At 47.3% G+C, this 24,087-nt stretch overlaps 1 protein-coding gene across 1 annotated transcript in view; it reads left to right on the forward strand.

Annotated features, from left to right (window-relative positions):
* Window positions 1–24,087, forward strand: part of LOC102568121 (mucin-5AC) — a 65,552-nt gene that overhangs the window by 25,461 nt on the left and 16,004 nt on the right. Inside the window, exons 25-34 of the mRNA XM_059722573.1 lie at window positions 214–453; window positions 1,243–1,399; window positions 1,940–2,068; window positions 2,432–2,576; window positions 4,377–4,423; window positions 4,523–4,714; window positions 6,186–20,120; window positions 20,317–20,525; window positions 23,171–23,342; window positions 23,495–23,745. Of these exons, the coding sequence (XP_059578556.1) occupies window positions 214–453; window positions 1,243–1,399; window positions 1,940–2,068; window positions 2,432–2,576; window positions 4,377–4,423; window positions 4,523–4,714; window positions 6,186–20,120; window positions 20,317–20,525; window positions 23,171–23,342; window positions 23,495–23,745 (15,477 nt within the window). The remainder of the gene's footprint in view (window positions 1–213; window positions 454–1,242; window positions 1,400–1,939; window positions 2,069–2,431; window positions 2,577–4,376; window positions 4,424–4,522; window positions 4,715–6,185; window positions 20,121–20,316; window positions 20,526–23,170; window positions 23,343–23,494; window positions 23,746–24,087) is intronic.

Genomic DNA, 24,087 nt, shown 5'->3' on the forward strand with positions numbered 1-24,087 from the left:
TACTAAAATAAAAAAGAAGGTCCACTCTACTTCTGTCTTCAGACAAAATTCAATACAAAAGGCAAAAGCAATATTTTTATTTAAATGTATTCTCAGAGGAAAGCAAGATACGTTCATTGGACAGCCACAGTCCACATTAAATATGAAAAGTCAAGAGTTCTGTTACCCACAGGTTTTATTTACCTTTGTTATTTTGTCCACATCTTTATGCAGGGTCAGGTTTGTGGCCTGTGTGGAAACTTTGATGGAAATGGCATCAATGACTTTACCACTAGGAGTCAGTCTGTGGTAGGAGATGTGATAGAGTTTGGAAACAGCTGGAAAGTGTCTCCATCTTGTCCAGATACCAAAGGGAGCAAGAATCCTTGCACTACAAACCCTTACAGAGCTTCCTGGGCAAAAAAACAGTGCAGCATCATCACCAGCGCAGCATTTGCAAACTGCCACTCTCAGGTATAGTAAACCTTTCGTGTGAAATTCTCCTGAGCAGGGATTATACTGTTTACAGGGTGCCTGAGGGATATGCACTGAGTTGCCAATCCCCATACAAAACATAAAGGCTCTCTGCTACTGTTCTAATGTGTATTTAAATGTGTGTGGAAGGTGCTTAATCATGGTGGACCTCATTTAGTTCCCTACTGAAGTCAACAGGAATTTTCCATTGTTTTCAGTAGAAGCTGGATCGGTGGTAGCAGACAAATTGGAGTCAGTACTATTTCCAGGTGGACTATGCAGAAATTTCATTCATATTTATCTCCTCTATTTTTGCTATGTAGATGAGTACACCAAAAAAGCTACTGATGGTGATATAGGTATCACCAGGTCCCACTTTTTTAAATGGGATAGAAAGATTCAAGGCTGTGTTCTTTTGTCCATCAAGACCAGCTTCTGATAATATACCTAATTGTTAACATACTGATTGTTATGACAGCATATACTAATCTAATCACATGTTATTTCCCAATGAATGTATAATATTACACAGTTCTTAGGGTAGTCACTTCTTTTATAATTACTCATGCTGTGTCCTCAATTTGACATTCTCACTTCATTTTACTGAAACATTCTTGTTGAGACTTCCTTCCCAGTTTACAGTGCCTTTATTTTCTTATATCACAAAGCAGTTTGTTCACTTCAAATGTTGAGTCCAATTTTAAAGGGCAAGGTGAATTGCTATTGCAAAGCATGATGACAAATGCATGAAATAAAAACGTTAAACATGACATATTCCTCTTTAAACAGATTGAACCAAATGAATATTATGAGGCATGTGTGACGGACGCTTGTGCATGTGACACTGGGGGAGATTGTGAATGTTTCTGTACAGCAGTAGCTGCATATGCTCAAAAATGTAATGAGGCTGGCATCTGCGTTTCATGGAGAACCCCATCCATTTGTCGTGAGTATTATCCTATAACTGGATGGAGGCAGAGAGGACAAAATGCAATTAAGAATGAGAAGGGAAATAAGTAAGGAAGAAAAAGTAAGGAGGGTTAAATACTGTGTGGTGAGAGGTGTTGTAGTATTTCTAGGAGGAGCCAGTAATAAATTAGTAAGGACCAGCCTGTAATTGTAGCTATCATGAAAATAAAACCATTATCTCCTACTAAGCTACATTACTGTATTGTATGCCCAGCTGTTGGGCTTGTGGTTTAGTATAAATAAATGGCAAGGCATGATAGAGACAGAATATTTTATGTCCTAGCTAACTGAGTTGTTATTGTTTTTGTATGTCTCCATTTGATGCATTGTAACCTCGTTATTCTGAACACAACTGAAGAAGTAAAACAGTTGCATCAAATTAGAAACCAGATAACTCCCTGGTCACTATATGCAGGAATATACTGAAGGAATGAGATTTGTACACAATGTATTTCTGGAAATAGAGCTCTTGAGAAGCATTTTAATGTATATTTTCTCACATCTCTCCCTCTTCCAGCTGTCTTCTGTGATTACTACAACCCAAAAGAGGAATGTGAGTGGCACTACAAGTCATGTGGGGCCCCATGTATAAAGACCTGCAGGAACAAAAGTGGAAACTGCAGTCATGAACTACGAGGCCTGGAAGGTAAAAAGGATTGTGCATAATGCATTTTTCTAATAAAGGATAATTACATATGGTGAACACGGTTCCTACTACTCAACATAATGAAAGGTTTTATTAAAAAGGACAAGACACAGGAGCGATCATGAAGTCTTTCTTAATAGTCTGTAGTTCTCTAAAGAAATCACAAACATGTTTAGGGAAAAGATCCTAGTTAATGCCCCCAAACTGACAGTAATTTATTGGATTGCCAAAAAATGCAGCCAGACACAAAAGATAAAATTCAACCCCTCTATGCAAAATCCATTTAGAGCTTAGATATTTGTATGGGCTAAAATCACCTCCTGTTTAAAGAAAAAGTGTCTGCGTATTTCTTTCCTACTGCAGGCTGCTACCCAAACTGTCCAGATGATAAACCCTATTTTAATGAAGAAAATATGAAGTGTGTTGAAACCTGCGGCTGTTATGACAATAATGGAAACTATTACCCACCAGGATCAAAGATTCCTTCAAAAGAAAACTGTTATTCATGGTAAGCTTAGCTGTGTAAAGATTTTAGCAAGGTGCATTTGAAGTTGTGATTGGGACATAAGCACTACATTCCATTGCTTGTGAACAGAAATGTCTGCCTACTATTCATAAATAGCTAATAGCTATTAAAAGCTATTTGATTTTGTTACCAGGACAGGAAAGATCACATTCTGAAATTATTTCTTTTGGAGTGATTTATTCAGTGTATGGGTCATTGTTTTATTCTGTGTTCTCTTACAAAAAAAAGGGGGAAGGTGGAGGGAAAATTGTTTTCAGTTTTCAGTTTTTACCTCATTTAAGAAACACATTACCATGACCTTGCTGAAATTGTTACATAAGATTGTGTTCACCTTTGATTTTATTCCTTATTTCTGCTATCCTGCTTATAATCGTCTAGCTATTTGGGTGCTTTCGTATTCCTCAGTGTTTTCTTTTTCATAACTGGTTCCTTCTACGTATAGATATTTGCTTAGAGAATCGTGCTAACAGCTCTCTCACACTAGGTGTGTCTACATGAGATGCTACAGTGCCGTAGCTTGTTGCTGTGGTGCCGTAGCATCAACAGGCATGAACCATAATGGCGACGCTACTGCACAGTAGTAACAAGCATCTAAAAAACCTTGAGCGGCACTGGTACTGAGCAGCAATTCCGGTTACTGTGCAGTCATTTAGTACTTGGTTAAGCAAGCACTAAATGACTGTGCAGTAACAACTGCGCAGTCCACTGCTCACATAGATGCAGTCACTGAGTAACACATTTATTCCATTGTGTAGGGCATCAGGTCTTGTCTAAATTGTAGCCACTGCAGTGACTGCAGCTCTTGTAGATGCACCTGACCTAGCTCTAAAGTGTTTAGATACCTCTAGCAGAGTAGCTCATGCTCTGGTGCAGTTCCTTGGGTGGACTTTACAGCTTGTGCCACTCTGTGCTGCTGAGGCTACTCCTGTTACTGGTGATTATGCAAGCTAGTTTTGAGCTAGCTTGGGTAGGTCTGCACTACAGGGACTGCAGCTTGTACAGGTATACCCTTAGTCAGTGTGAAGAGAGCTATCTGTGACTAGCCCTAAATAATAGATCTTCCCCCTATAGCTTGCAAACCCTGAGAAAAGGCTGTGTTCTAACAGGTAGAAGTCTGAGGGAGACAAAATCCTTCTCACCAGGTAACAAAGCAGCAAAAGAGACTCTGTGACCATGTCCAGACAAGTGCAGCTGTGCAGTATGTGGTACCGCAGTCATGTCTGTGGCATCAAATCCCACACATTCAGCTGTTCTCTGCACTGCTCCCTTGCAGCGCAGGGCGGGTTTTGATGGGGTCAAAAAAACCCTCAGTAAAAAAAATGTGGAGTGGTTCATGCAGGGGCAGTGTAAGGTTCCTGGGGCCAGCTCAGTGCTGGTCTCAGCCTTCCCTACCTCACCTGAGGTGTTCCCCTGGGACAGCTAGCGGCAGCACAAGGTGTACCGCGGTTAGTTTTCACCAGGAAACCAAACATCCACGCTTGTGTAGACACGGCCAGTGTGGCAACTACATGTTATAGAGGTGCGCCACATCAAGTGCACTTCCTCTCCAAGGAAAGAGATGATCAGGATATCCCGTCCAACTGCTCCTCTCCGTCTTTCCCTTACTTTCAAAGCCTTCTTCAGTGCAGTCTCTTGGAACATATCAAGAGCAAACCCTGTACATAGATTAAAAGACCCTACCTTATCTGCCTTTTTTGCAGCAGAAATGCACTGCTGAAGGAATGACTTGAAGAAAAACTACTTTTGAGCTTACTCATATTTCTTTTTTCTTTTCTTCCTCAGTGAATGCACGCTTGAAGGCAAAATCAATTGCAAGCACGATGAACACGGTATGTTGACAAAGCAGTTTCAGTTTGAATATGAAGGACGTGGTGGAATCTGTTTCAAACTCTCAGTGTCCAAGGATGACATTTTCTTTTGATTTACAGCCTGCAATTGCACATATGATGGAAAGACTTATCCATATCATGCTGTCATCTACAACACTACAGATGGTATTGGTGCATGTATTCTTGCAACCTGTGGCCCGAATGGAACAATCAACAGAACTGTCTATGAATGTCCTGTAACCACAACACCATTTGTATTTACCTCTTCAACACCTATAACTACCACTACAGGTACCTTCTGTAATAACCATGTTGAGATTTCTCTATTTACCATTGAGAGAAATTTACCTAACAAAATAAGTACATACTTATATTTCCAATGAATGAATCAGAAAGTTAAAAGTCAGTGGGCACGTCTACATGTGCCCCCCACGGTGCTGTTGTTACTGAGCCGTTATTTATTACTTTCTTTTGGAACACAAAATAATGGTGCCTGGTTATTTTTAGATGCTACATCACTGTAGCAACACACTATAATGAGGTAGCTCATCACTACATAGATGTTGTGTCAGTGTTGCATTTTGTGCCCAGCGATGCTGCATCATCATAGCGACAAGCTACATCACCATAACGCGATGTTATAGTGATGAAGTGTCACTTGTAGATGTTCCCAATAAGCCCTAACTCTTTATTTGCATTTTCTACATTGATTGGGGTTCCAATCACTAGCTAGTAAAGAAATGTAAACACAAAACATAAAGAAAATACAATCGCTGTACAAGATTTTGATGCTATTCTTGCTATTTAGACTGATTCAACAGAAAGCAATGACCTAGGATCATAGGAAAATAGGGCTGGAAAAGACCTCACAAGGCCAACTAGTCCAACTTCTTGCACAGGGCAGGATCATCCTTGACTAAACCATCCCAGCCAAGTGTTTTACCTGTTCTTGAAAATTCCCAGGAATGAGATGTCCACAATCTCTCTAGGTAGCTTATTCCAATACTTGACCACCCTCATAGTCAGAAAGTCCTTCCTAATCTCCAACCTAAATTTCCACTAGTACAGCTTAAGGCTGTTGCTCCTCATTATGCCCCTATATATCTTGTATAGCTGCTTCAACCCTACTGTAATTATTTTATGATTAAATGGAGGAATAAAGACAATGTAGTATATTTTATTAATAGCAAATCAATGTAAAAATATATTTGCTGCATAATCAGACCTGATCTAAAGCCCAATGAGTTCAGTGATATTTACCTATTGCATGCATTACGCTTTGGATCGGGGTCTTAATGCTTAGGAGATGGTGCATAAAAAGATAAGCAGGCTTCACAAAATGGGAAATTATACGGAATTCCATAAAAATATATGTATTTTCCAAGTGTTTAAATTATGGAAGTGCAACTAAATTATCATTTTAGGCAGGTGATCTTCATCCTGGCACTTCACAAGAGGCAATGCAAATTCTATTTTAAGTTGTACCTCTTCATGCCAATAGGTTTATACACTGAGTGTTATTTTCTCTATTTTTAATAACTATACCAATTATAATCAAACTAACCTGAAATGGTTGTCTTATAGGCTTAACATGCTAGAACCTTGCTTTAGAAAAATATTCAATGTATGTAGAACAACGAAAAGGAGAATATTTATGGGAACTTTTTAGTATATTCAACTTAAAACAGAAAATATAGTAGTATACTTTTTAGTACAATTCTTTTTATGTTTGTTTATTCTGTTTTTTTGTTTGTAATCACAGTACCATCAACTATACCACTATGTGTTCATGAAGTATGTAAATGGTCACAGTGGTATGATGTGCGTTATCCAGACAATGGGGAAAATGATGAAGACTTTGATACATTTGATAACTTAAGAGCTGAAGGTTACAAAATCTGCAAAGCTCCAAAGGCTGTTGAATGCAGAGCAAAGGACTATCCAACCACACCGTTAAATGAACTTGGGCAAAAAGTAGAATGCAATACAACAGCAGGTCTTATATGTTATAACAAGGACCAAAATCCAATGAAGTGTCACAATTATCAGATCAAAATCTACTGCTGTACTTTTGTACCATGTGGATACACAACTACAACTAGCATAAAGTCAACTGAAACAGCAACTACTGTCACAGAAACTATCCCTCCAGAAACCACTACAACTTTTGTACATTCCACAGCTACACCACAACCTACCTCCACAAAATATAAAACAACTACCCTATCAATGAGTACCATGACAACCACAACTCTTTCAACAACTTCAGTCCCAGAAACAACCACAATGACAAGCTCCATTCTACCAACCACAAGTGCAAAACCTATAACCACTATTTCTTCAACAACTGCTGCTTGCACAAAGGAAATCTGTAAATGGTCACAGTGGTATAACATATATTACCCAAAACAAGGAATCAATGGTGGAGACTTAGAAACATTTAAAAATATAAGAGAAAAAGGATATTCTGTTTGTGAAACACCAAAGAATGTTAAATGCAGAGCAGTAAGGTTCCCCAATACTAGTTTGAAAGATTTAAAACAAAATGTTACATGCACCAAAACTGAAGGCTTGATATGCTATAACAGAGATCAATTCCCACACATATGCTTAGACTATGAAATACAAATTGAGTGCTGCAAAAATGAAACGACACAATGCCCAACAACTCTAACGACAAAACCAGTTGTAATACATACACGGACAACAACAGTTCCCACAAAACATCAGCTTACTCAAAAACAAACAACCACAACCGCTAAAACCATGGAAACCAGCACAAAGATCATTCTAACAACGCATGCCACAACACTGGGAAGCACAACACACAAGACACCACCGCCTACGATAGAAACCAGCACACCCTTAAAAACTGTGCCCCCAGTCATAACGACCTCTAAAACAGCATCAGCAACTACCAAACTACCCACCAGCGCCACCCTAAGCACGCCTCCGACCACACTAATCAGCACCACCACTCTCACTATGCCAACCAGAACCAGAGCCACAGAAACATCACCACCACCTACAACCACAGAAACCAGCACAGAGGTCATCTTAACCACACATCGCACAACCGTGGTACCTACGCCCCCCACGATGCCACCACCTACCACAGAAACCAGCACACCCGTAACTACGGTGCCCCCTCCAACAACGACCTCTGAAACCCCCTCCACAACTACCACCCTGCCAACCAGTACAAAGACCACTATTTCCACCCAGAGCACAACACGGACTCTCCCGCACACCTCCACAACTGTCACAACTGCCACCCAGTCCACCACCCATTTGTCTACACTCCCCACCCACTCAAAAACGACTCCAACCACTACAACCCAAGCACCCAGCACGAGCACAAAGGGCACCACAGCCTCTTCATCCACTGTAGTGCCCTCAACACCGGCCCCAAGCACCACAACCACTACAGCAACTACTGCTTGTGAGCAGGTATGCACGTGGAGCAAATGGCTTGATGTTGATTTCCCCACCTCAGGACCATCAGATGGAGACATTGAAACCTACCACAACATTAGGGCAGCAGGAGAGAAGATCTGTGGACAGCCTACACACATTGAGTGCCGTGCTGAGAACTTTCCTAATATAAGCATCCATAATGTAGGTCAGAAAGTGAGTTGTGACATCAATTTCGGGCTCGTGTGCAAAAATGAGGAGCAAGTCGGGAAGTTCGAGATATGCTTCAACTACCAGGTACGTGTCAGGTGCTGCACACCAAACCCCATCTGCACAAGTCCAACCACCACCCCGGCGACCACAACAGGCAGCACACCGCCTCCGACCACACTAATCAGCACCACCACTCTCACTGTGCCAACCAGAACCAGAGCCACAGAAACATCCCCACCACCTACAACCACTGAAACCAGCACAGAGTTCAGCTCAACCACGCATCGCACAACCGTCGTCACTACACCACTCACGACGCCACCTCCTACGACAGAAACCAGCACACCCGTAACTACGGTGCCCCCTCCAACAACGACCTCTGAAACCCTCTCCACAACTACCACCCTGCCAACCAGCACAAAGACCACTATTTCCACCCAGAGCACAACACGGACTCTCCCGACCATCACCACAACTGTCACAACTGCCACCCAGTCCACCACCCATTTGTCTACAATCCCCACCCACTCAAAAACGACTCTAACCACTACAACCCAAGCACCCAGCACGAGCACAAAGGGCACCACAGCCTCTTCATCCACTGTAGTGCCCTCAACACCGGCCCCAAGCACCACAACCACTACAGCAACTACTGCTTGTGAGCAGGTATGCACGTGGAGCAAATGGCTTGATGTTGATTTCCCCACCTCAGGACCATCAGATGGAGACATTGAAACCTACCACAACATTAGGGCAGCAGGAGAGAAGATCTGTGGACAGCCTACACACATTGAGTGCCGTGCTGAGAACTTTCCTAATATAAGCATCCATAATGTAGGTCAGAAAGTGAGTTGTGACATCAATTTCGGGCTCGTGTGCAAAAATGAGGAGCAAGTCGGGAAGTTCGAGATATGCTTCAACTACCAGGTACGTGTCAGGTGCTGCACACCAAACCCCATCTGTGCAAGTCCAACCACCACCCCGGCGACCACAACAGGCAGCACACCACCTCCGACCACACTAATCAGCACCACCACTCTCACTGTGCCAACCAGAACCACAGCCACAGAAACATCCCCACCACCTTCAACCACAGAAACCAGCACAGAGGTCAGCTCAACCACGCATCGCATAACCGTGTTCACTACAACCCTCACGATGCCACCTCCTACGACAAAAACCAGCACACCCGTAACTACAGTGCCCCCTCCAACAACGACCTCTCAAAGCCCCTCCACAACTACCACCTTGCCAACCAGTACAAAGACCACTATTTCCACCCAGAGCACAACACGGACTCTCCCGCACACCTCCACAACTGTCACAACTGCCACCCAGTCCACCACCCATTTGTCTACACTCCCCACCCACTCAAAAACGACTCCAACCACTACAACCCAAGCACCCAGCACGAGCACAAAGGGCACCACAGCCTCTCCATCCACTGTAGTGCCCTCAACACCGGCCCCAAGCACCACAACCACTACAGCAACTACCGCTTGTGAGCAGGTATGCACGTGGAGCAAATGGCTTGATGTTGATTCCCCGTACTCGGGAGCAGGAGAGGGGGACATTGAAACCTACCAGAACATTAGGGCAGCAGGAGAGAAGATCTGTGAACAGCCTGCAGACATTGAGTGCCGAGCTGAAAACCAACAAGACATAAGTATCAACGAAGTCGGTCAAGTCGTGCTGTGTGACGTGCACTTCGGCCTGGTGTGCAAGAACAAGGACCAAATCGGAAACGTCAACAAGTGCGATAACTACCAGATACGTGTCTTATGCTGTGGGCCAACCCCCAACTGCACAAGTCCAACCACCGCCCCAGTGACCACAACAGGCAGCACACCGCCTCCGACCACACTAATCAGCACCACCACTCTCACTATGCCAACCAGAACCAGAGCCACAGAAACATCCCCACCACCTACAACCACAGAAACCAGCACAGAGGTCATCTCAACCACGCATCGCACAACCGTGGTCACTACAACCCTCACGACGCCACCTCCTACAACAGAAACCAGCACACCCGTAACTACAGTGCCCCCTCCAACAACGACCTCTCAAAGCCCCTCCACAACTACCACCCTGCCAACCAGCACAAAGACCACTATTTCCACTCAGAGCACAACACGGACTCTCCCGCACACCTCCACAACTGTCACAACTGCCACCCAGTCCACCACCCATTTGTCTACACTCCCCACCCACTCAAAAACGACTCCAACCACTACAACCCAAGCACCCAGCACGAGCACAAAGGGCACCACAGCCTCTCCATCCACCGTAGTGCCCTCAACACCGGCCCCAAGCACCACAACCACTACAGCAACTACCGCTTGTGAGCAGGTATGCACGTGGAGCAAATGGCTTGATGTTGATTCCCCGTACTCGGGAGCAGGAGAGGGGGACATTGAAACCTACCAGAACATTAGGGCAGCAGGAGAGAAGATCTGTGAACAGCCTGCAGACATTGAGTGCCGAGCTGAAAACCAACAAGACATAAGTATCAACGAAGTTGGTCAAGTCGTGCTGTGTGACGTGCACTTCGGCCTGGTGTGCAAGAACAAGGACCAAAACGGAAACGTCAACAAGTGCGATAACTACCAGATACGTGTCTTATGCTGTGGGCCAACCCCCAACTGCACAAGTCCAACCACCGCCCCAGTGACCACAACAGGCAGCACACCGCCTCCGACCACACTAATCAGCACCACCACTCTCACTGTGCCAACCAGAACCAGAGCCACAGAAACATCCCCACCACCTACAACCACAGAAACCAGCACAGAGGTCATCTCAACCACGCATCGCACAACCGTGGTCACTACAACCCTCACGACGCCACCTCCTATGACAGAAACCAGCACACCCGTAACTATGGTGCCCCCTCCAACAACGACCTCTCAAAGCCCCTCCACAACTACCACCCTGCCAACCAGCACAAAGACCACTATTTCCACCCAGAGCACAACACAGACTCTCCCGCACACCTCCACAACTGTCACAACTGCCACCCAGTCCACCACCCATTTGTCTACAATCCCCACCCACTCCAAAACGACCCCAACCACTACAACCCAAGCACCCAGCACGAGCACAAAGGGCACCACAGCCTCTCCATCCACCGTAGGGACCTCAACACTGACCCCAAGCACTACAACCGCTACATCATCTACCACTTGTGAGCAGGTATGCACGTGGAGCAAATGGTTTGATGTTGATTTCCCCACCTCAGGACCATCAGATGGAGACATCGAAACCTACCACAACATTAGGGCAGCAGGAGAGAAGATCTGTGGACAGCCTACACACATTGAGTGCCGTGCTGAGAACTTTCCTAATATAAGCATCCATAATGTAGGTCAGAAAGTGAGTTGTGACATCAATTTCGGGCTCGTGTGCAAAAATGAGGAGCAAGTCGGGAAGTTCGAGATATGCTTCAACTACCAGGTACGTGTCAGGTGCTGCACACCAAACCCCATCTGTGCAAGTCCAACCACCACCCCGGCGACCACAACAGGCAGCACACCACCTCCGACCACACTAATCAGCACCACCACTCTCACTGTGCCAACCAGAACCAGAGCCACAGAAACATCCCCACCTCCTTCAACCACAGAAACCAGCACAGAGGTCAGCTCAACCACGCATCGCATAACCGTGTTCACTACATCCCTCACGATGCCACCTCCTACGACAAAAACCAGCACACCCGTAACTACAGTGCCCCCTCCAACAACGACCTCTCAAAGCCCCTCCACAACTACCACCTTGCCAACCAGTACAAAGACCACTATTTCCACCCAGAGCACAACACGGACTCTCCCGCACACCTCCACAACTGTCACAACTGCCACCCAGTCCACCACCCATTTGTCTACACTCCCCACCCACTCAAAAACGACTCCAACCACTACAACCCAAGCACCCAGCACGAGCACAAAGGGCACCACAGCCTCTCCATCCACTGTAGTGCCCTCAACACCGGCCCCAAGCACCACAACCACTACAGCAACTACCGCTTGTGAGCAGGTATGCACGTGGAGCAAATGGCTTGATGTTGATTCCCCGTACTCGGGAGCAGGAGAGGGGGACATTGAAACCTACCAGAACATTAGGGCAGCAGGAGAGAAGATCTGTGAACAGCCTGCAGACATTGAGTGCCGAGCTGAAAACCAACAAGACATAAGTATCAACGAAGTCGGTCAAGTCGTGCTGTGTGACGTGCACTTCGGCCTGGTGTGCAAGAACAAGGACCAAATCGGAAACGTCAACAAGTGCGATAACTACCAGATACGTGTCTTATGCTGTGGGCCAACCCCCAACTGCACAAGTCCAACCACCGCCCCAGTGACCACAACAGGCAGCACACCGCCTCCGACCACACTAATCAGCACCACCACTCTCACTATGCCAACCAGAACCAGAGCCACAGAAACATCCCCACCACCTACAACCACAGAAACCAGCACAGAGGTCATCTCAACCACGCATCGCACAACCGTGGTCACTACAACCCTCACGACGCCACCTCCTACAACAGAAACCAGCACACCCGTAACTACAGTGCCCCCTCCAACAACGACCTCTCAAAGCCCCTCCACAACTACCACCCTGCCAACCAGCACAAAGACCACTATTTCCACTCAGAGCACAACACGGACTCTCCCGCACACCTCCACAACTGTCACAACTGCCACCCAGTCCACCACCCATTTGTCTACACTCCCCACCCACTCAAAAACGACTCCAACCTCTACAACCCAAGCACCCAGCACGAGCACAAAGGGCACCACAGCCTCTCCATCCACCGTAGTGCCCTCAACACCGGCCCCAAGCACCACAACCACTACAGCAACTACCGCTTGTGAGCAGGTATGCACGTGGAGCAAATGGCTTGATGTTGATTCCCCGTACTCGGGAGCAGGAGAGGGGGACATTGAAACCTACCAGAACATTAGGGCAGCAGGAGAGAAGATCTGTGAACAGCCTGCAGACATTGAGTGCCGAGCTGAAAACCAACAAGACATAAGTATCAACGAAGTTGGTCAAGTCGTGCTGTGTGACGTGCACTTCGGCCTGGTGTGCAAGAACAAGGACCAAAACGGAAACGTCAACAAGTGCGATAACTACCAGATACGTGTCTTATGCTGTGGGCCAACCCCCAACTGCACAAGTCCAACCACCGCCCCAGTGACCACAACAGGCAGCACACCGCCTCCGACCACACTAATCAGCACCACCACTCTCACTGTGCCAACCAGAACCAGAGCCACAGAAACATCCCCACCACCTACAACCACAGAAACCAGCACAGAGGTCATCTCAACCACGCATCGCACAACCGTGGTCACTACAACCCTCACGACGCCACCTCCTACGACAGAAACCAGCACACCCGTAACTATGGTGCCCCCTCCAACAACGACCTCTCAAAGCCCCTCCACAACTACCACCCTGCCAACCAGCACAAAGACCACTATTTCCACCCAGAGCACAACACAGACTCTCCCGCACACCTCCACAACTGTCACAACTGCCACCCAGTCCACCACCCATTTGTCTACAATCCCCACCCACTCCAAAACGACCCCAACCACTACAACCCAAGCACCCAGCACGAGCACAAAGGGCACCACAGCCTCTCCATCCACCGTAGGGACCTCAACACTGACCCCAAGCACTACAACCGCTACATCATCTACCACTTGTGAGCAGGTATGCACGTGGAGCAAATGGTTTGATGTTGATTTCCCCACCTCAGGACCATCAGATGGAGACATCGAAACCTACCACAACATTAGGGCAGCAGGAGAGAAGATCTGTGGACAGCCTACACACATTGAGTGCCGTGCTGAGAACTTTCCTAATATAAGCATCCACAATGTCGGTCAGAAAGTGAGTTGTGACATCAATTTCGGGCTCGTGTGCAAAAATGAGGAGCAAGTCGGGAAGTTCGAGATATGCTTCAACTACCAGGTACGTGTCAGGTGCTGCACACCAAACCCCATCTGCACAAGTCCAACCACCACCCCGGCGACCACAACAGGCAGCACACCACCTCCGACCACACTAATCAGCACCACCACTCTCACTGTGCCAACCAGAACCAGAGCCACAGAAACATCCCCACCACCTACAACCACTGAAACCAGCACAGAGTTCAGCTCAACCACGCATCGCACAACCGTCGTCACTACACCACTCACGACGCCACCTCCTACGACAGAAACCAGCACACCCGTAACTACGGTGCCCCCTCCAACAACGACCTCTGAAACCCTCTCCACAACTACCACCCTGCCAACCAGCACAAAGACCACTATTTCCACCCAGAGCACAACACGGACTCTCCCGACCATCACCACAACTGTCACAACTGCCACCCAGTCCACCACCCATTTGTCTACAATCCCCACCCACTCAAAAACGACTCTAACCACTACAACCCAAGCACCCAGCACGAGCACAAAGGGCACCACAGCCTCTCCATCCACCGTAGTGCCCTCAACACCGGCCCCAAGCACCACAACCACTACAGCAACTACCGCTTGTGAGCAGGTATGCACGTGGAGCAAATGGCTTGATGTTGATTCCCCGTACTCGGGAGCAGGAGAGGGGGACATTGAAACCTACCAGAACATTAGGGCAGCAGGAGAGAAGATCTGTGAACAGCCTGCAGACATTGAGTGCCGAGCTGAAAACCAACAAGACATAAGTATCAACGAAGTTGGTCAAGTCGTGCTGTGTGACGTGCACTTCGGCCTGGTGTGCAAGAACAAGGACCAAATCGGAAACGTCAACAAGTGCGATAACTACCAGATACGTGTCTTATGCTGTGGGCCAACCCCCAACTGCACAAGTCCAACCACCGCCCCAGTGACCACAACAGGCAGTACACCGCCTCCGACCACACTAATCAGCACCACCACTCTCACTATGCCAACCAGAACCAGAGCCACAGAAACATCCCCACCACCTACAACCACAGAAACCGGCACAGAGGTCATCTCAACCACACATCGCACAACCGTGGTCACTACAACCCTCACGACGCCACCTCCTACAACAGAAACCAGCACACCCGTAACTACAGTGCCCCCTCCAACAACGACCTCTCAAAGCCCCTCCACAACTACCACCCTGCCAACCAGCACAAAGACCACTATTTCCACCCAGAGCACAACACGGACTCTCCCGCACACCTCCACAACTGTCACAACTGCCACCCAGTCCACCACCCATTTGTCTACACTCCCCACCCACTCAAAAACGACTCCAACCACTACAACCCAAGCACCCAGCACGAGCACAAAGGGCACCACAGCCTCTCCATCCACTGTAGTGCCCTCAACACCGGCCCCAAGCACCATAACCACTACAGCAACTACCGCTTGTGAGCAGGTATGCACGTGGAGCAAATGGCTTGATGTTGATTCCCCGTACTCGGGAGCAGGAGAGGGGGACATTGAAACCTACCAGAACATTAGGGCAGCAGGAGAGAAGATCTGTGAACAGCCTGCAGACATTGAGTGCCGAGCTGAAAACCAACAAGACATAAGTATCAACGAAGTTGGTCAAGTCGTGCTGTGTGACGTGCACTTCGGCCTGGTGTGCAAGAACAAGGACCAAATCGGAAACGTCAACAAGTGCGATAACTACCAGATACGTGTTTTATGCTGTGGGCCAACCCCCAACTGCACAAGTCCAACCACCGCCCCAGTGACCACAACAGGCAGCACACCGCCTCCGACCACACTAATCAGCACCACCACTCTCACTATGCCAACCAGAACCAGAGCCACAGAAACATCCCCACCACCTACAACCACAGAAACCAGCACAGAGGTCATCTCAACCACGCATCGCACAACCGTGGTCACTACAACCCTCACGACGCCACCTCCTACGACAGAAACCAGCACACCCGTAACTATGGTGCCCCCTCCAACAACGACCTCTCAAAGCCCCTCCACAACTACCACCCTGCCAACCAGCACAAAGACCACTATTTCCACCCAGAGCACAACACAGACTCTCCCGCACACCTCCACAACTGTCACAACTGCCACCCAGTCCACCACCCATTTGTCTACAATCCCCACCCACTCCAAAACGACCCCAACCACTACAACCCAAGCACCCAGCACGAGCACAAAGGGCACCACAGCCTCTCCATCCACCGTAGGGACCTCAACACTGACCCCAAGCACTACAACCGCTACATCATCTACCACTTGTGAGCAGGTATGCACGTGGAGCAAATGGTTTGATGTTGATTTCCCCACCTCAGGACCATCAGATGGAGACATCGAAACCTACCACAACATTAGGGCAGCAGGAGAGAAGATCTGTGGACAGCCTACACACATTGAGTGCCGTGCTGAGAACTTTCCTAATATAAGCATCCACAATGTCGGTCAGAAAGTGAGTTGTGACATCAATTTCGGGCTCGTGTGCAAAAATGAGGAGCAAGTCGGGAAGTTCGAGATATGCTTCAACTACCAGGTACGTGTCAGGTGCTGCACACCAAACCCCATCTGCACAAGTCCAACCACCACCCCGGCGACCACAACAGGCAGCACACCGCCTCCGACCACACTAATCAGCACCACCACTCTCACTATGCCAACCAGAACCAGAGCCACAGAAACATCCCCACCACCTACAACCACTGAAACCAGCACAGAGTTCAGCTCAACCACGCATCGCACAACCGTGTTCACTACACCCCTCACGACGCCACCTCCTACGACAGAAACCAGCACACCCGTAACTACGGTGCCCCCTCCAACAACGACCTCTGAAACCCTCTCCACAACTACCACCCTGCCAACCAGCACAAAGACCACTATTTCCACCCAGAGCACAACACGGACTCTCCCGCCCATCACCACAACTGTCACAACTGCCACCCAGTCCACCACCCATATGTCTACAATCCCCACCCACTCAAAAACGACTCTAACCACTACAACCCAAGCACCCAGCACGAGCACAAAGGGCACCACAGCCTCTCCATCCACCGTAGTGCCCTCAACACCGGCCCCAAGCACCACAACCACTACAGCAACTACCGCTTGTGAGCAGGTATGCACGTGGAGTAAATGGCTTGATGTTGATTCCCCGTACTCGGGAGCAGGAGAGGGGGACATTGAAACCTACCAGAACATTAGGGCAGCAGGAGAGAAGATCTGTGAACAGCCTGCAGACATTGAGTGCCGAGCTGAAAACCAACAGGACATAAGCATCAACGAAGTTGGTCAAGTCGTGCTGTGTGACGTGCACTTTGGCCTGGTGTGCAAGAACAAGGACCAAAACGGAAAAATCAACAAGTGCTATAACTACCAGATACGTGTCTTATGCTGTGGGCCAACCCCCATCTGCTCAAGTCCAACCACCACTCCGGTGACCACAACAGGCAGCACACCGCCTCCGACCACACTAATCAGCACCACCACTGTCACTATGCCAACCAGAACCAGAGCCACAGAAACATCCCCACCACCTACAACCACAGAAACCAGCACAGAGGTCAGCTCAACCACGCATCGCAGAACCGTGCTCACTACGCCCCTCACGATGCCACCTCCTACGACAGAAACCAGCACACCCGTAACTACGGTGCCCCCTCCAACAAGGACCTCTGAAACCCCCTCCACAACTACCACCTTGCCAACCAGTACAAAGACCACTATTTCCACCCAGAGCACAACATGGACTCTTCTGCACACATCCACAACTGTCACAACTGCCACCCAGTCTACCACCCATTTGTCTACACACCCTACCCACTCCAAAACGACTCCAGCCACTACAACCCAAGCACCCAGCACGAGCACAAAGGGCACCACAGGCTCTCCATCCACCGTGTGGCCCTCAACCCCGTCCCCAAGCACTGCAACCACTACATCAACCAGTACAGCTACTACTGCTTGTGAGCCAATATGCACGTGGAGCAAATGGTTTGATGTTGATTTCCCCACCTCAGGACCATCAGATGGAGACATCGAAACCTACCACAACATTAGGGCAGCAGGAGAGAAGATCTGTGGACAGCCTACACACATTGAGTGCCGTGCTGAGAACTTTCCTAATATAAGCATCCACAATGTCGGTCAGAAAGTGAGTTGTGACATCAATTTCGGGCTCGTGTGCAAAAATGAGGAGCAAGTCGGGAAGTTCGAGATATGCTTCAACTACCAGGTACGTGTCAGGTGCTGCACACCAAACCCCATCTGCACAAGTCCAACCACCACCCCGGCGACCACAACAGGCAGCACACCGCCTCCGACCACACTAATCAGCACCACCACTCTCACTGTGCCAACCAGAACCAGAGCCACAGAAACATCCCCACCACCTACAACCACTGAAACCAGCACAGAGTTCAGCTCAACCACGCATCGCACAACCGTGTTCACTACACCCCTCACGACGCCACCTCCTACGACAGAAACCAGCACACCCGTAACTACGGTGCCCCCTCCAACAATGACCTCTGAAACCCCCTCCACAACTACCACCCTGCCAACCAGCACAAAGACCACTATTTCCACCCAGAGCACAACACGGACTCTCCCGCCCATCACCACAACTGTCACAACTGCCACCCAGTCCACCACCCATTTGTCTACAATCCCCACCCACTCAAAAACGACTCTAACCACTACAACCCAAGCACCCAGCACGAGCACAAAGGGCACCACAGCCTCTCCATCCACCGTAGTGCCCTCAACACCGGCCCCAAGCACCACAACCACTACAGCAACTACCGCTTGTGAGCAGGTATGCACGTGGAGTAAATGGCTTGATGTTGATTCCCCGTACTCGGGAGCAGGAGAGGGGGACATTGAAACCTACCAGAACATTAGGGCAGCAGGAGAGAAGATCTGTGAACAGCCTGCAGACATTGAGTGCCGAGCTGAAAACCAACAGGACATAAGCATCAACGAAGTTGGTCAAGTCGTGCTGTGTGACGTGCACTTTGGCCTGGTGTGCAAGAACAAGGACCAAACCGGAAAAATCAACAAGTGCTATAACTACCAGATACGTGTCTTATGCTGTGGGCCAACCCCCATCTGCTCAAGTCCAACCACCGCCCCGGTGACCACAACAGGCAGCACACCGCCTCCGACCACACTAATCAGCACCACCACTCTCACTGTGCCAACCAGAACCAGAGCCACAGAAACATCCCCACCACCTACAACCACAAAAACCAGCACAGAGGTCAGCTCAACCACGCATCGCAGAACCGTGCTCACTACGCCCCTCACGATGCCACCTCCTACGACAGAAACCAGCACACCCGTAACTACGGTGCCCCCTCCAACAAGGACCTCTGAAACCCCCTCCACAACTACCACCTTGCCAACCAGTACAAAGACCACTATTTCCACCCAGAGCACAACATGGACTCTTCTGCACACATCCACAACTGTCACAACTGCCACCCAGTCTACCACCCATTTGTCTACACACCCTACCCACTCCAAAACGACTCCAGCCACTACAACCCAAGCACCCAGCACGAGCACAAAGGGCACCACAGGCTCTCCATCCACCGTGTGGCCCTCAACCCCGTCCCCAAGCACTGCAAGCACTACATCCACCAGTACAGCTACTACTGCTTGTGAGCCAATATGCACGTGGGGCAAATGGCTTGATGTTGATTTCCCCTCCGCAGAACCGGGAGATGGAGACTGGGAAACCTTTCACAACATTAGGGCAGCGGGAATTTCTATTTGTGGACAGCCTGCAGACATTGAATGCCGGGCAGAAAACTTTCCTAATATTAGTATTCAGAACATTGGTCAAGTCGTGCAGTGTGATGTCAGTTTTGGATTTGTTTGCAAGAATGAGGAACAGGTTGGGAAGTTCAGGATATGCTTCAACTACCAGGTTCGCATTATGTGCTGCGAGGAAATCCCCAAGTGCCCAAGTACAACCACCATCCCACAGACCACAGCAGTTAGCACACCTTCAATGTCTGTTATTACTACAAGAACAACAACACTCCGTGCTTGTCACTGCCAGGTCCAGGAAAGTCTTTATCAACCTGGTAAGTTGTTACGGAATTCATATATTAATAGAAGTAATTTTTTCTGACTTTAATTTTTATTTTTACTAAGCAGGGTAGTATAAGCAATTTGTTGTATGGGTATCAATTATCTGCCATCCATTAAATGAAGTATTTTTGTCCTTTTTTGTTTCGTTTTCATGTTGCACACTATTTTCTGTGGTTTTATATTTTACAGGTGAAGTGATTTACAACACCACAGACAGTGATGGATGTGTTTTTTATGCCATTTGTACTAGCAATTGTTCAGTTTCTAGATTCCAGGAACGGTGTAATACATCCACACCAGCAACAACAACACCGGCAACAGCTATTCTGCCAACAGTCACTGCATCTACTATTATAACACCACCTACAGGATGCCAGAAGGTCAAGCCACACAGAAAGGTATTTGTTTTCTACTTTTCTTGTTTTTAGTCTTCAAAGTTGTTTTGTTAATAAAGCTGTAACAATGTAGAATGTTTATGTATTTTAATACTGAAATACCATTTGATGTTTTCAGTCATTTTTTACAGCATTGAGTGCAAACCCCCATAAGCTATTTCTAGTAAGACTTGGTTATTTGTGCAACCTTATAACTGACAATGATAATTAGTCTTCTAACGTGTTTTTAGTTGCAACTCAAATGCACAACTTTTGATGTTCTTTATCCAGCAAGATCCCAATTTTGCCGTTATTTACACTGAAGTAAAGAGGCTTGCCCCCCCCCCCCCCCCCGCCCCATACTTGCATTCATTGCTTATGCAAAAAACTGAAAAATCTGACATTGTCACCGGTAGTTTGGAAAGCTTTGTTCCTGGCCTCCTGTACCCTTACCAGTATCTCTATACATCCTAAACTTCCCCTCTTTCTCATAAAGTTGGCTGGGCTGCAGTGTAGAAGCTTTCCACAGTATATGAATGGTCAGAGTGGTCCTTGCATACACAAGCCATCCCTGGTGTCATCTGCTATCACCCTGTGAAGAAATGTGTTAGGGAGGGCATGGACTCCCTGTGACCACAGCCAAGACTTAGGGTGTACAGACTAGCTATACAAACTTTCTTTAATGTCTCTTCAAAATTTGTTGCATTGTGTGTTCTTTCAACTTGATGAGCCCATTCAACTCTGAACAGCTAACTGTCACCATGCCGCACATACATTGCCAGGATTTAGCTTTCATTTTTCTTCCCCTTGCAAGAGTATCATTGTTACCATCAGTTGAAGCAGAAATGACACCTGGAGTTAAGAATGCCTAACTTTCTCAAATGTGAAGCACAGGGTTCAGACATAATACTTAGACAATTTTAAGTGTGGTTTAAACCACGAGTGTCTACATGAACCAGCCAGCTCAGAATAGGCTAAACCTCCTGGAAGAATTCAAAAGTGTATCTGCATAATTAGCTATTATTTTGAACTAGTGCTTCATGAATCAGTTAAGCTTTATATGCAGACAGCAAGCTTTCCATGACTAGTGTTTTGTTGGTCCTCCAGGCATCCCACATTGCACTGTTCATACTCCTCTTTCCCATATCTCTGCATGGCAACTGGCTGGTCTGGTACAGAGTCAGATATCTACATCACCAACCTCTATTGCCTGCACTTAGCCACAATCTGCTGATTTGGGAATGGGAAGGTATAGTGCTCCCACCAGAAGCAGGGTGGCTCCATGATTCTGGTATCCCAGGGGTGGGATCCTCTGGGGCTCCCCAAGGTATGTGCCTCCCGCTGCATCCTCAGAAGAGCACTTTCCCCCAAAGACTTTCAGTTGCTGGTGATGGCTTTTAAACATCACTTTTCCCCAAGCCACTTGTTAATTTTTTTCCATTCCTCACAACTGACCGGGGTTTGGTGCATCCCAGGCTGCTTTTGGGGTGGAGGGGTAGCCAGGTGGGTTGAAACCAAACAATAAAGGTCCAGGTAGCCACCCTTCCAACCTGGCCACCCCTTCACCCCCACCCCAAATCAGCCTGGGATGCCATGGAATGGGGTCCACTGAGAGCAGCTGAAATTAATAAGGAGTTTCTCATGAAAGTCTTCATAAATCTACCTGAGCCAGAGACCTTGGGCAAGCTCTGGAGTACCCATCCCCCTGGGAATGCAGAATTAGGGGGACAGGGGGGCAGGGGGATCAGGCCCTCCCCCCCCATATGATCGCTCCTCTACCCCCAAATCAGTTTGGGATGCACCCAACCCTGGTCATTTGTCAGGAATTGAAGTAAACTGATGAGTGCCTTGAGGAAAGCTTCTCTTAAAAGCTGAGAAAGCTCTGGCAGCACCCCCCCCCCCCCCACACACACACACACCAGTAGCCTAGAAGCAGGGGTCCAGGCATCATCAGGTAGGTAGGACAATACATATTTCAGTAAAGTATAGGAATGATCTTTATCAAATTCAGTTGCTCGTTATTGAACTCAGGGCTACTGAGAATGGGGATTCAGAAAATTGCAGTTGCAGGCAATTGATGTCATCTTCTTCCTCTTTCATGGAATCTAGTCAGTCAAGTTCTTCCCCTGCTCAGGGAATCCTGGGGAAACTCTGGACACTTGCCACTGAGAGGCATGCTGGGCCAAGTGCTCACTACCATCCCGTGGTGATAGTTTGACAGCATTGCACGGCCTAAAAACAGTGCTTGGAACCCTTGGTAGCGTATGTGTGGATACCTCTGACCAGGTATAATTGAGAACTCATTCCCAATCAGTGGCAGTCTTGGAATAATTAAATTGTTATGTGTGTCTGTACATTGTTTCAGTTGTGTATAACTCATTTTCTAGGTTACCATACTCCTTGGCTGGCTTTTATTTCACACTGAATGGGTTTAGAATGTTTAGGTAGAAACAGAAGAGCTGTTCTGGTTATTTGGGTAGTATATAATGTACTACACAACTAACTGTTTTCAAAACCTGTAAAGCATGAGTGGCAGTCATTAAAAAAGATATATGATTTTTTTCCTCCCCAGTTCCACCCCTGTTGCAAGCATTATGGAAATACAAATCTGGATAAAGTTCAAGTATGATTATAAGCTTTTGTGATACCACTCCCTTTCTCTGTTACAGAATGGTGAGACTTGGAATCCGTCTAACTGCACAATAGCGAAGTGTGAGAATAACACGGTTGTTGTAGAAAACAAATATTGCCCTCCTGCAAGGGAAATTACTTGTGCAAATGGATACCCACCAGTATTGGTGACTGATGAAACTGGCTGCTGTCACCACTACGAATGCCAATGTAAGTGGCAAGTGAATTAAGGAGGCAAACAACTGATACTGCACAAAACAAATAGAATAAATGGTGCCATTGTCTTTTTAGCCTCAGTTTCCAAATTCTCTTTTCTAAATTCACTTTAATTGTAACCTTCCACACTGTTTTCTCTTTATCAGGTACATGTAGTGGCTGGGGGGATCCTCATTACATTACTTTTGATGGAACCTATTACACCTTCCTACAAAACTGCACATATGTCCTGGTGAAGCAGATTATACCTGTGTACGACAACTTCCGGGTTTACATTGACAATTATTTCTGCGATGCAAAAGCAGGACTTTCCTGTCCTAAAGCCATTATTATTTTCTACAAGTCTGCAAAAATAGTACTGACCCGTGAAGCTGGTAGCGGAGCGCAGGCTAACAAGGTAAATTGTAATACTTCAGGGTTTTCCCCCCATGTTTCCTATTTCAGCCAAGGAGAAACAGGGAGTACAGGCATATTTCTGAAACTCATTTGAAACCCTGAGTCCATTAGTGTTCACCATAGTATAGACACAACTTGGGAAGAGAGCCTCATAGGGCAAAAAGATCAGGCCAATTCCTGAGAATAAAATATATCAGAGAAGGTTTTGGACCTCTTGTCACTGGAAATATAAATCAAATTAGGAAACAGACTAATACATTAAATAGAAATACATTCAAAATTGGAAAGAGGCTTACGAAGTAGGGGGCATGTAGAACTGTAAAATATATAGGACTCTGAAAAA

This window comes from Alligator mississippiensis, chromosome 2 (genome assembly GCF_030867095.1).
Source record: "Alligator mississippiensis isolate rAllMis1 chromosome 2, rAllMis1, whole genome shotgun sequence".
NCBI classification, from domain to species: domain Eukaryota; kingdom Metazoa; phylum Chordata; order Crocodylia; family Alligatoridae; genus Alligator; species Alligator mississippiensis.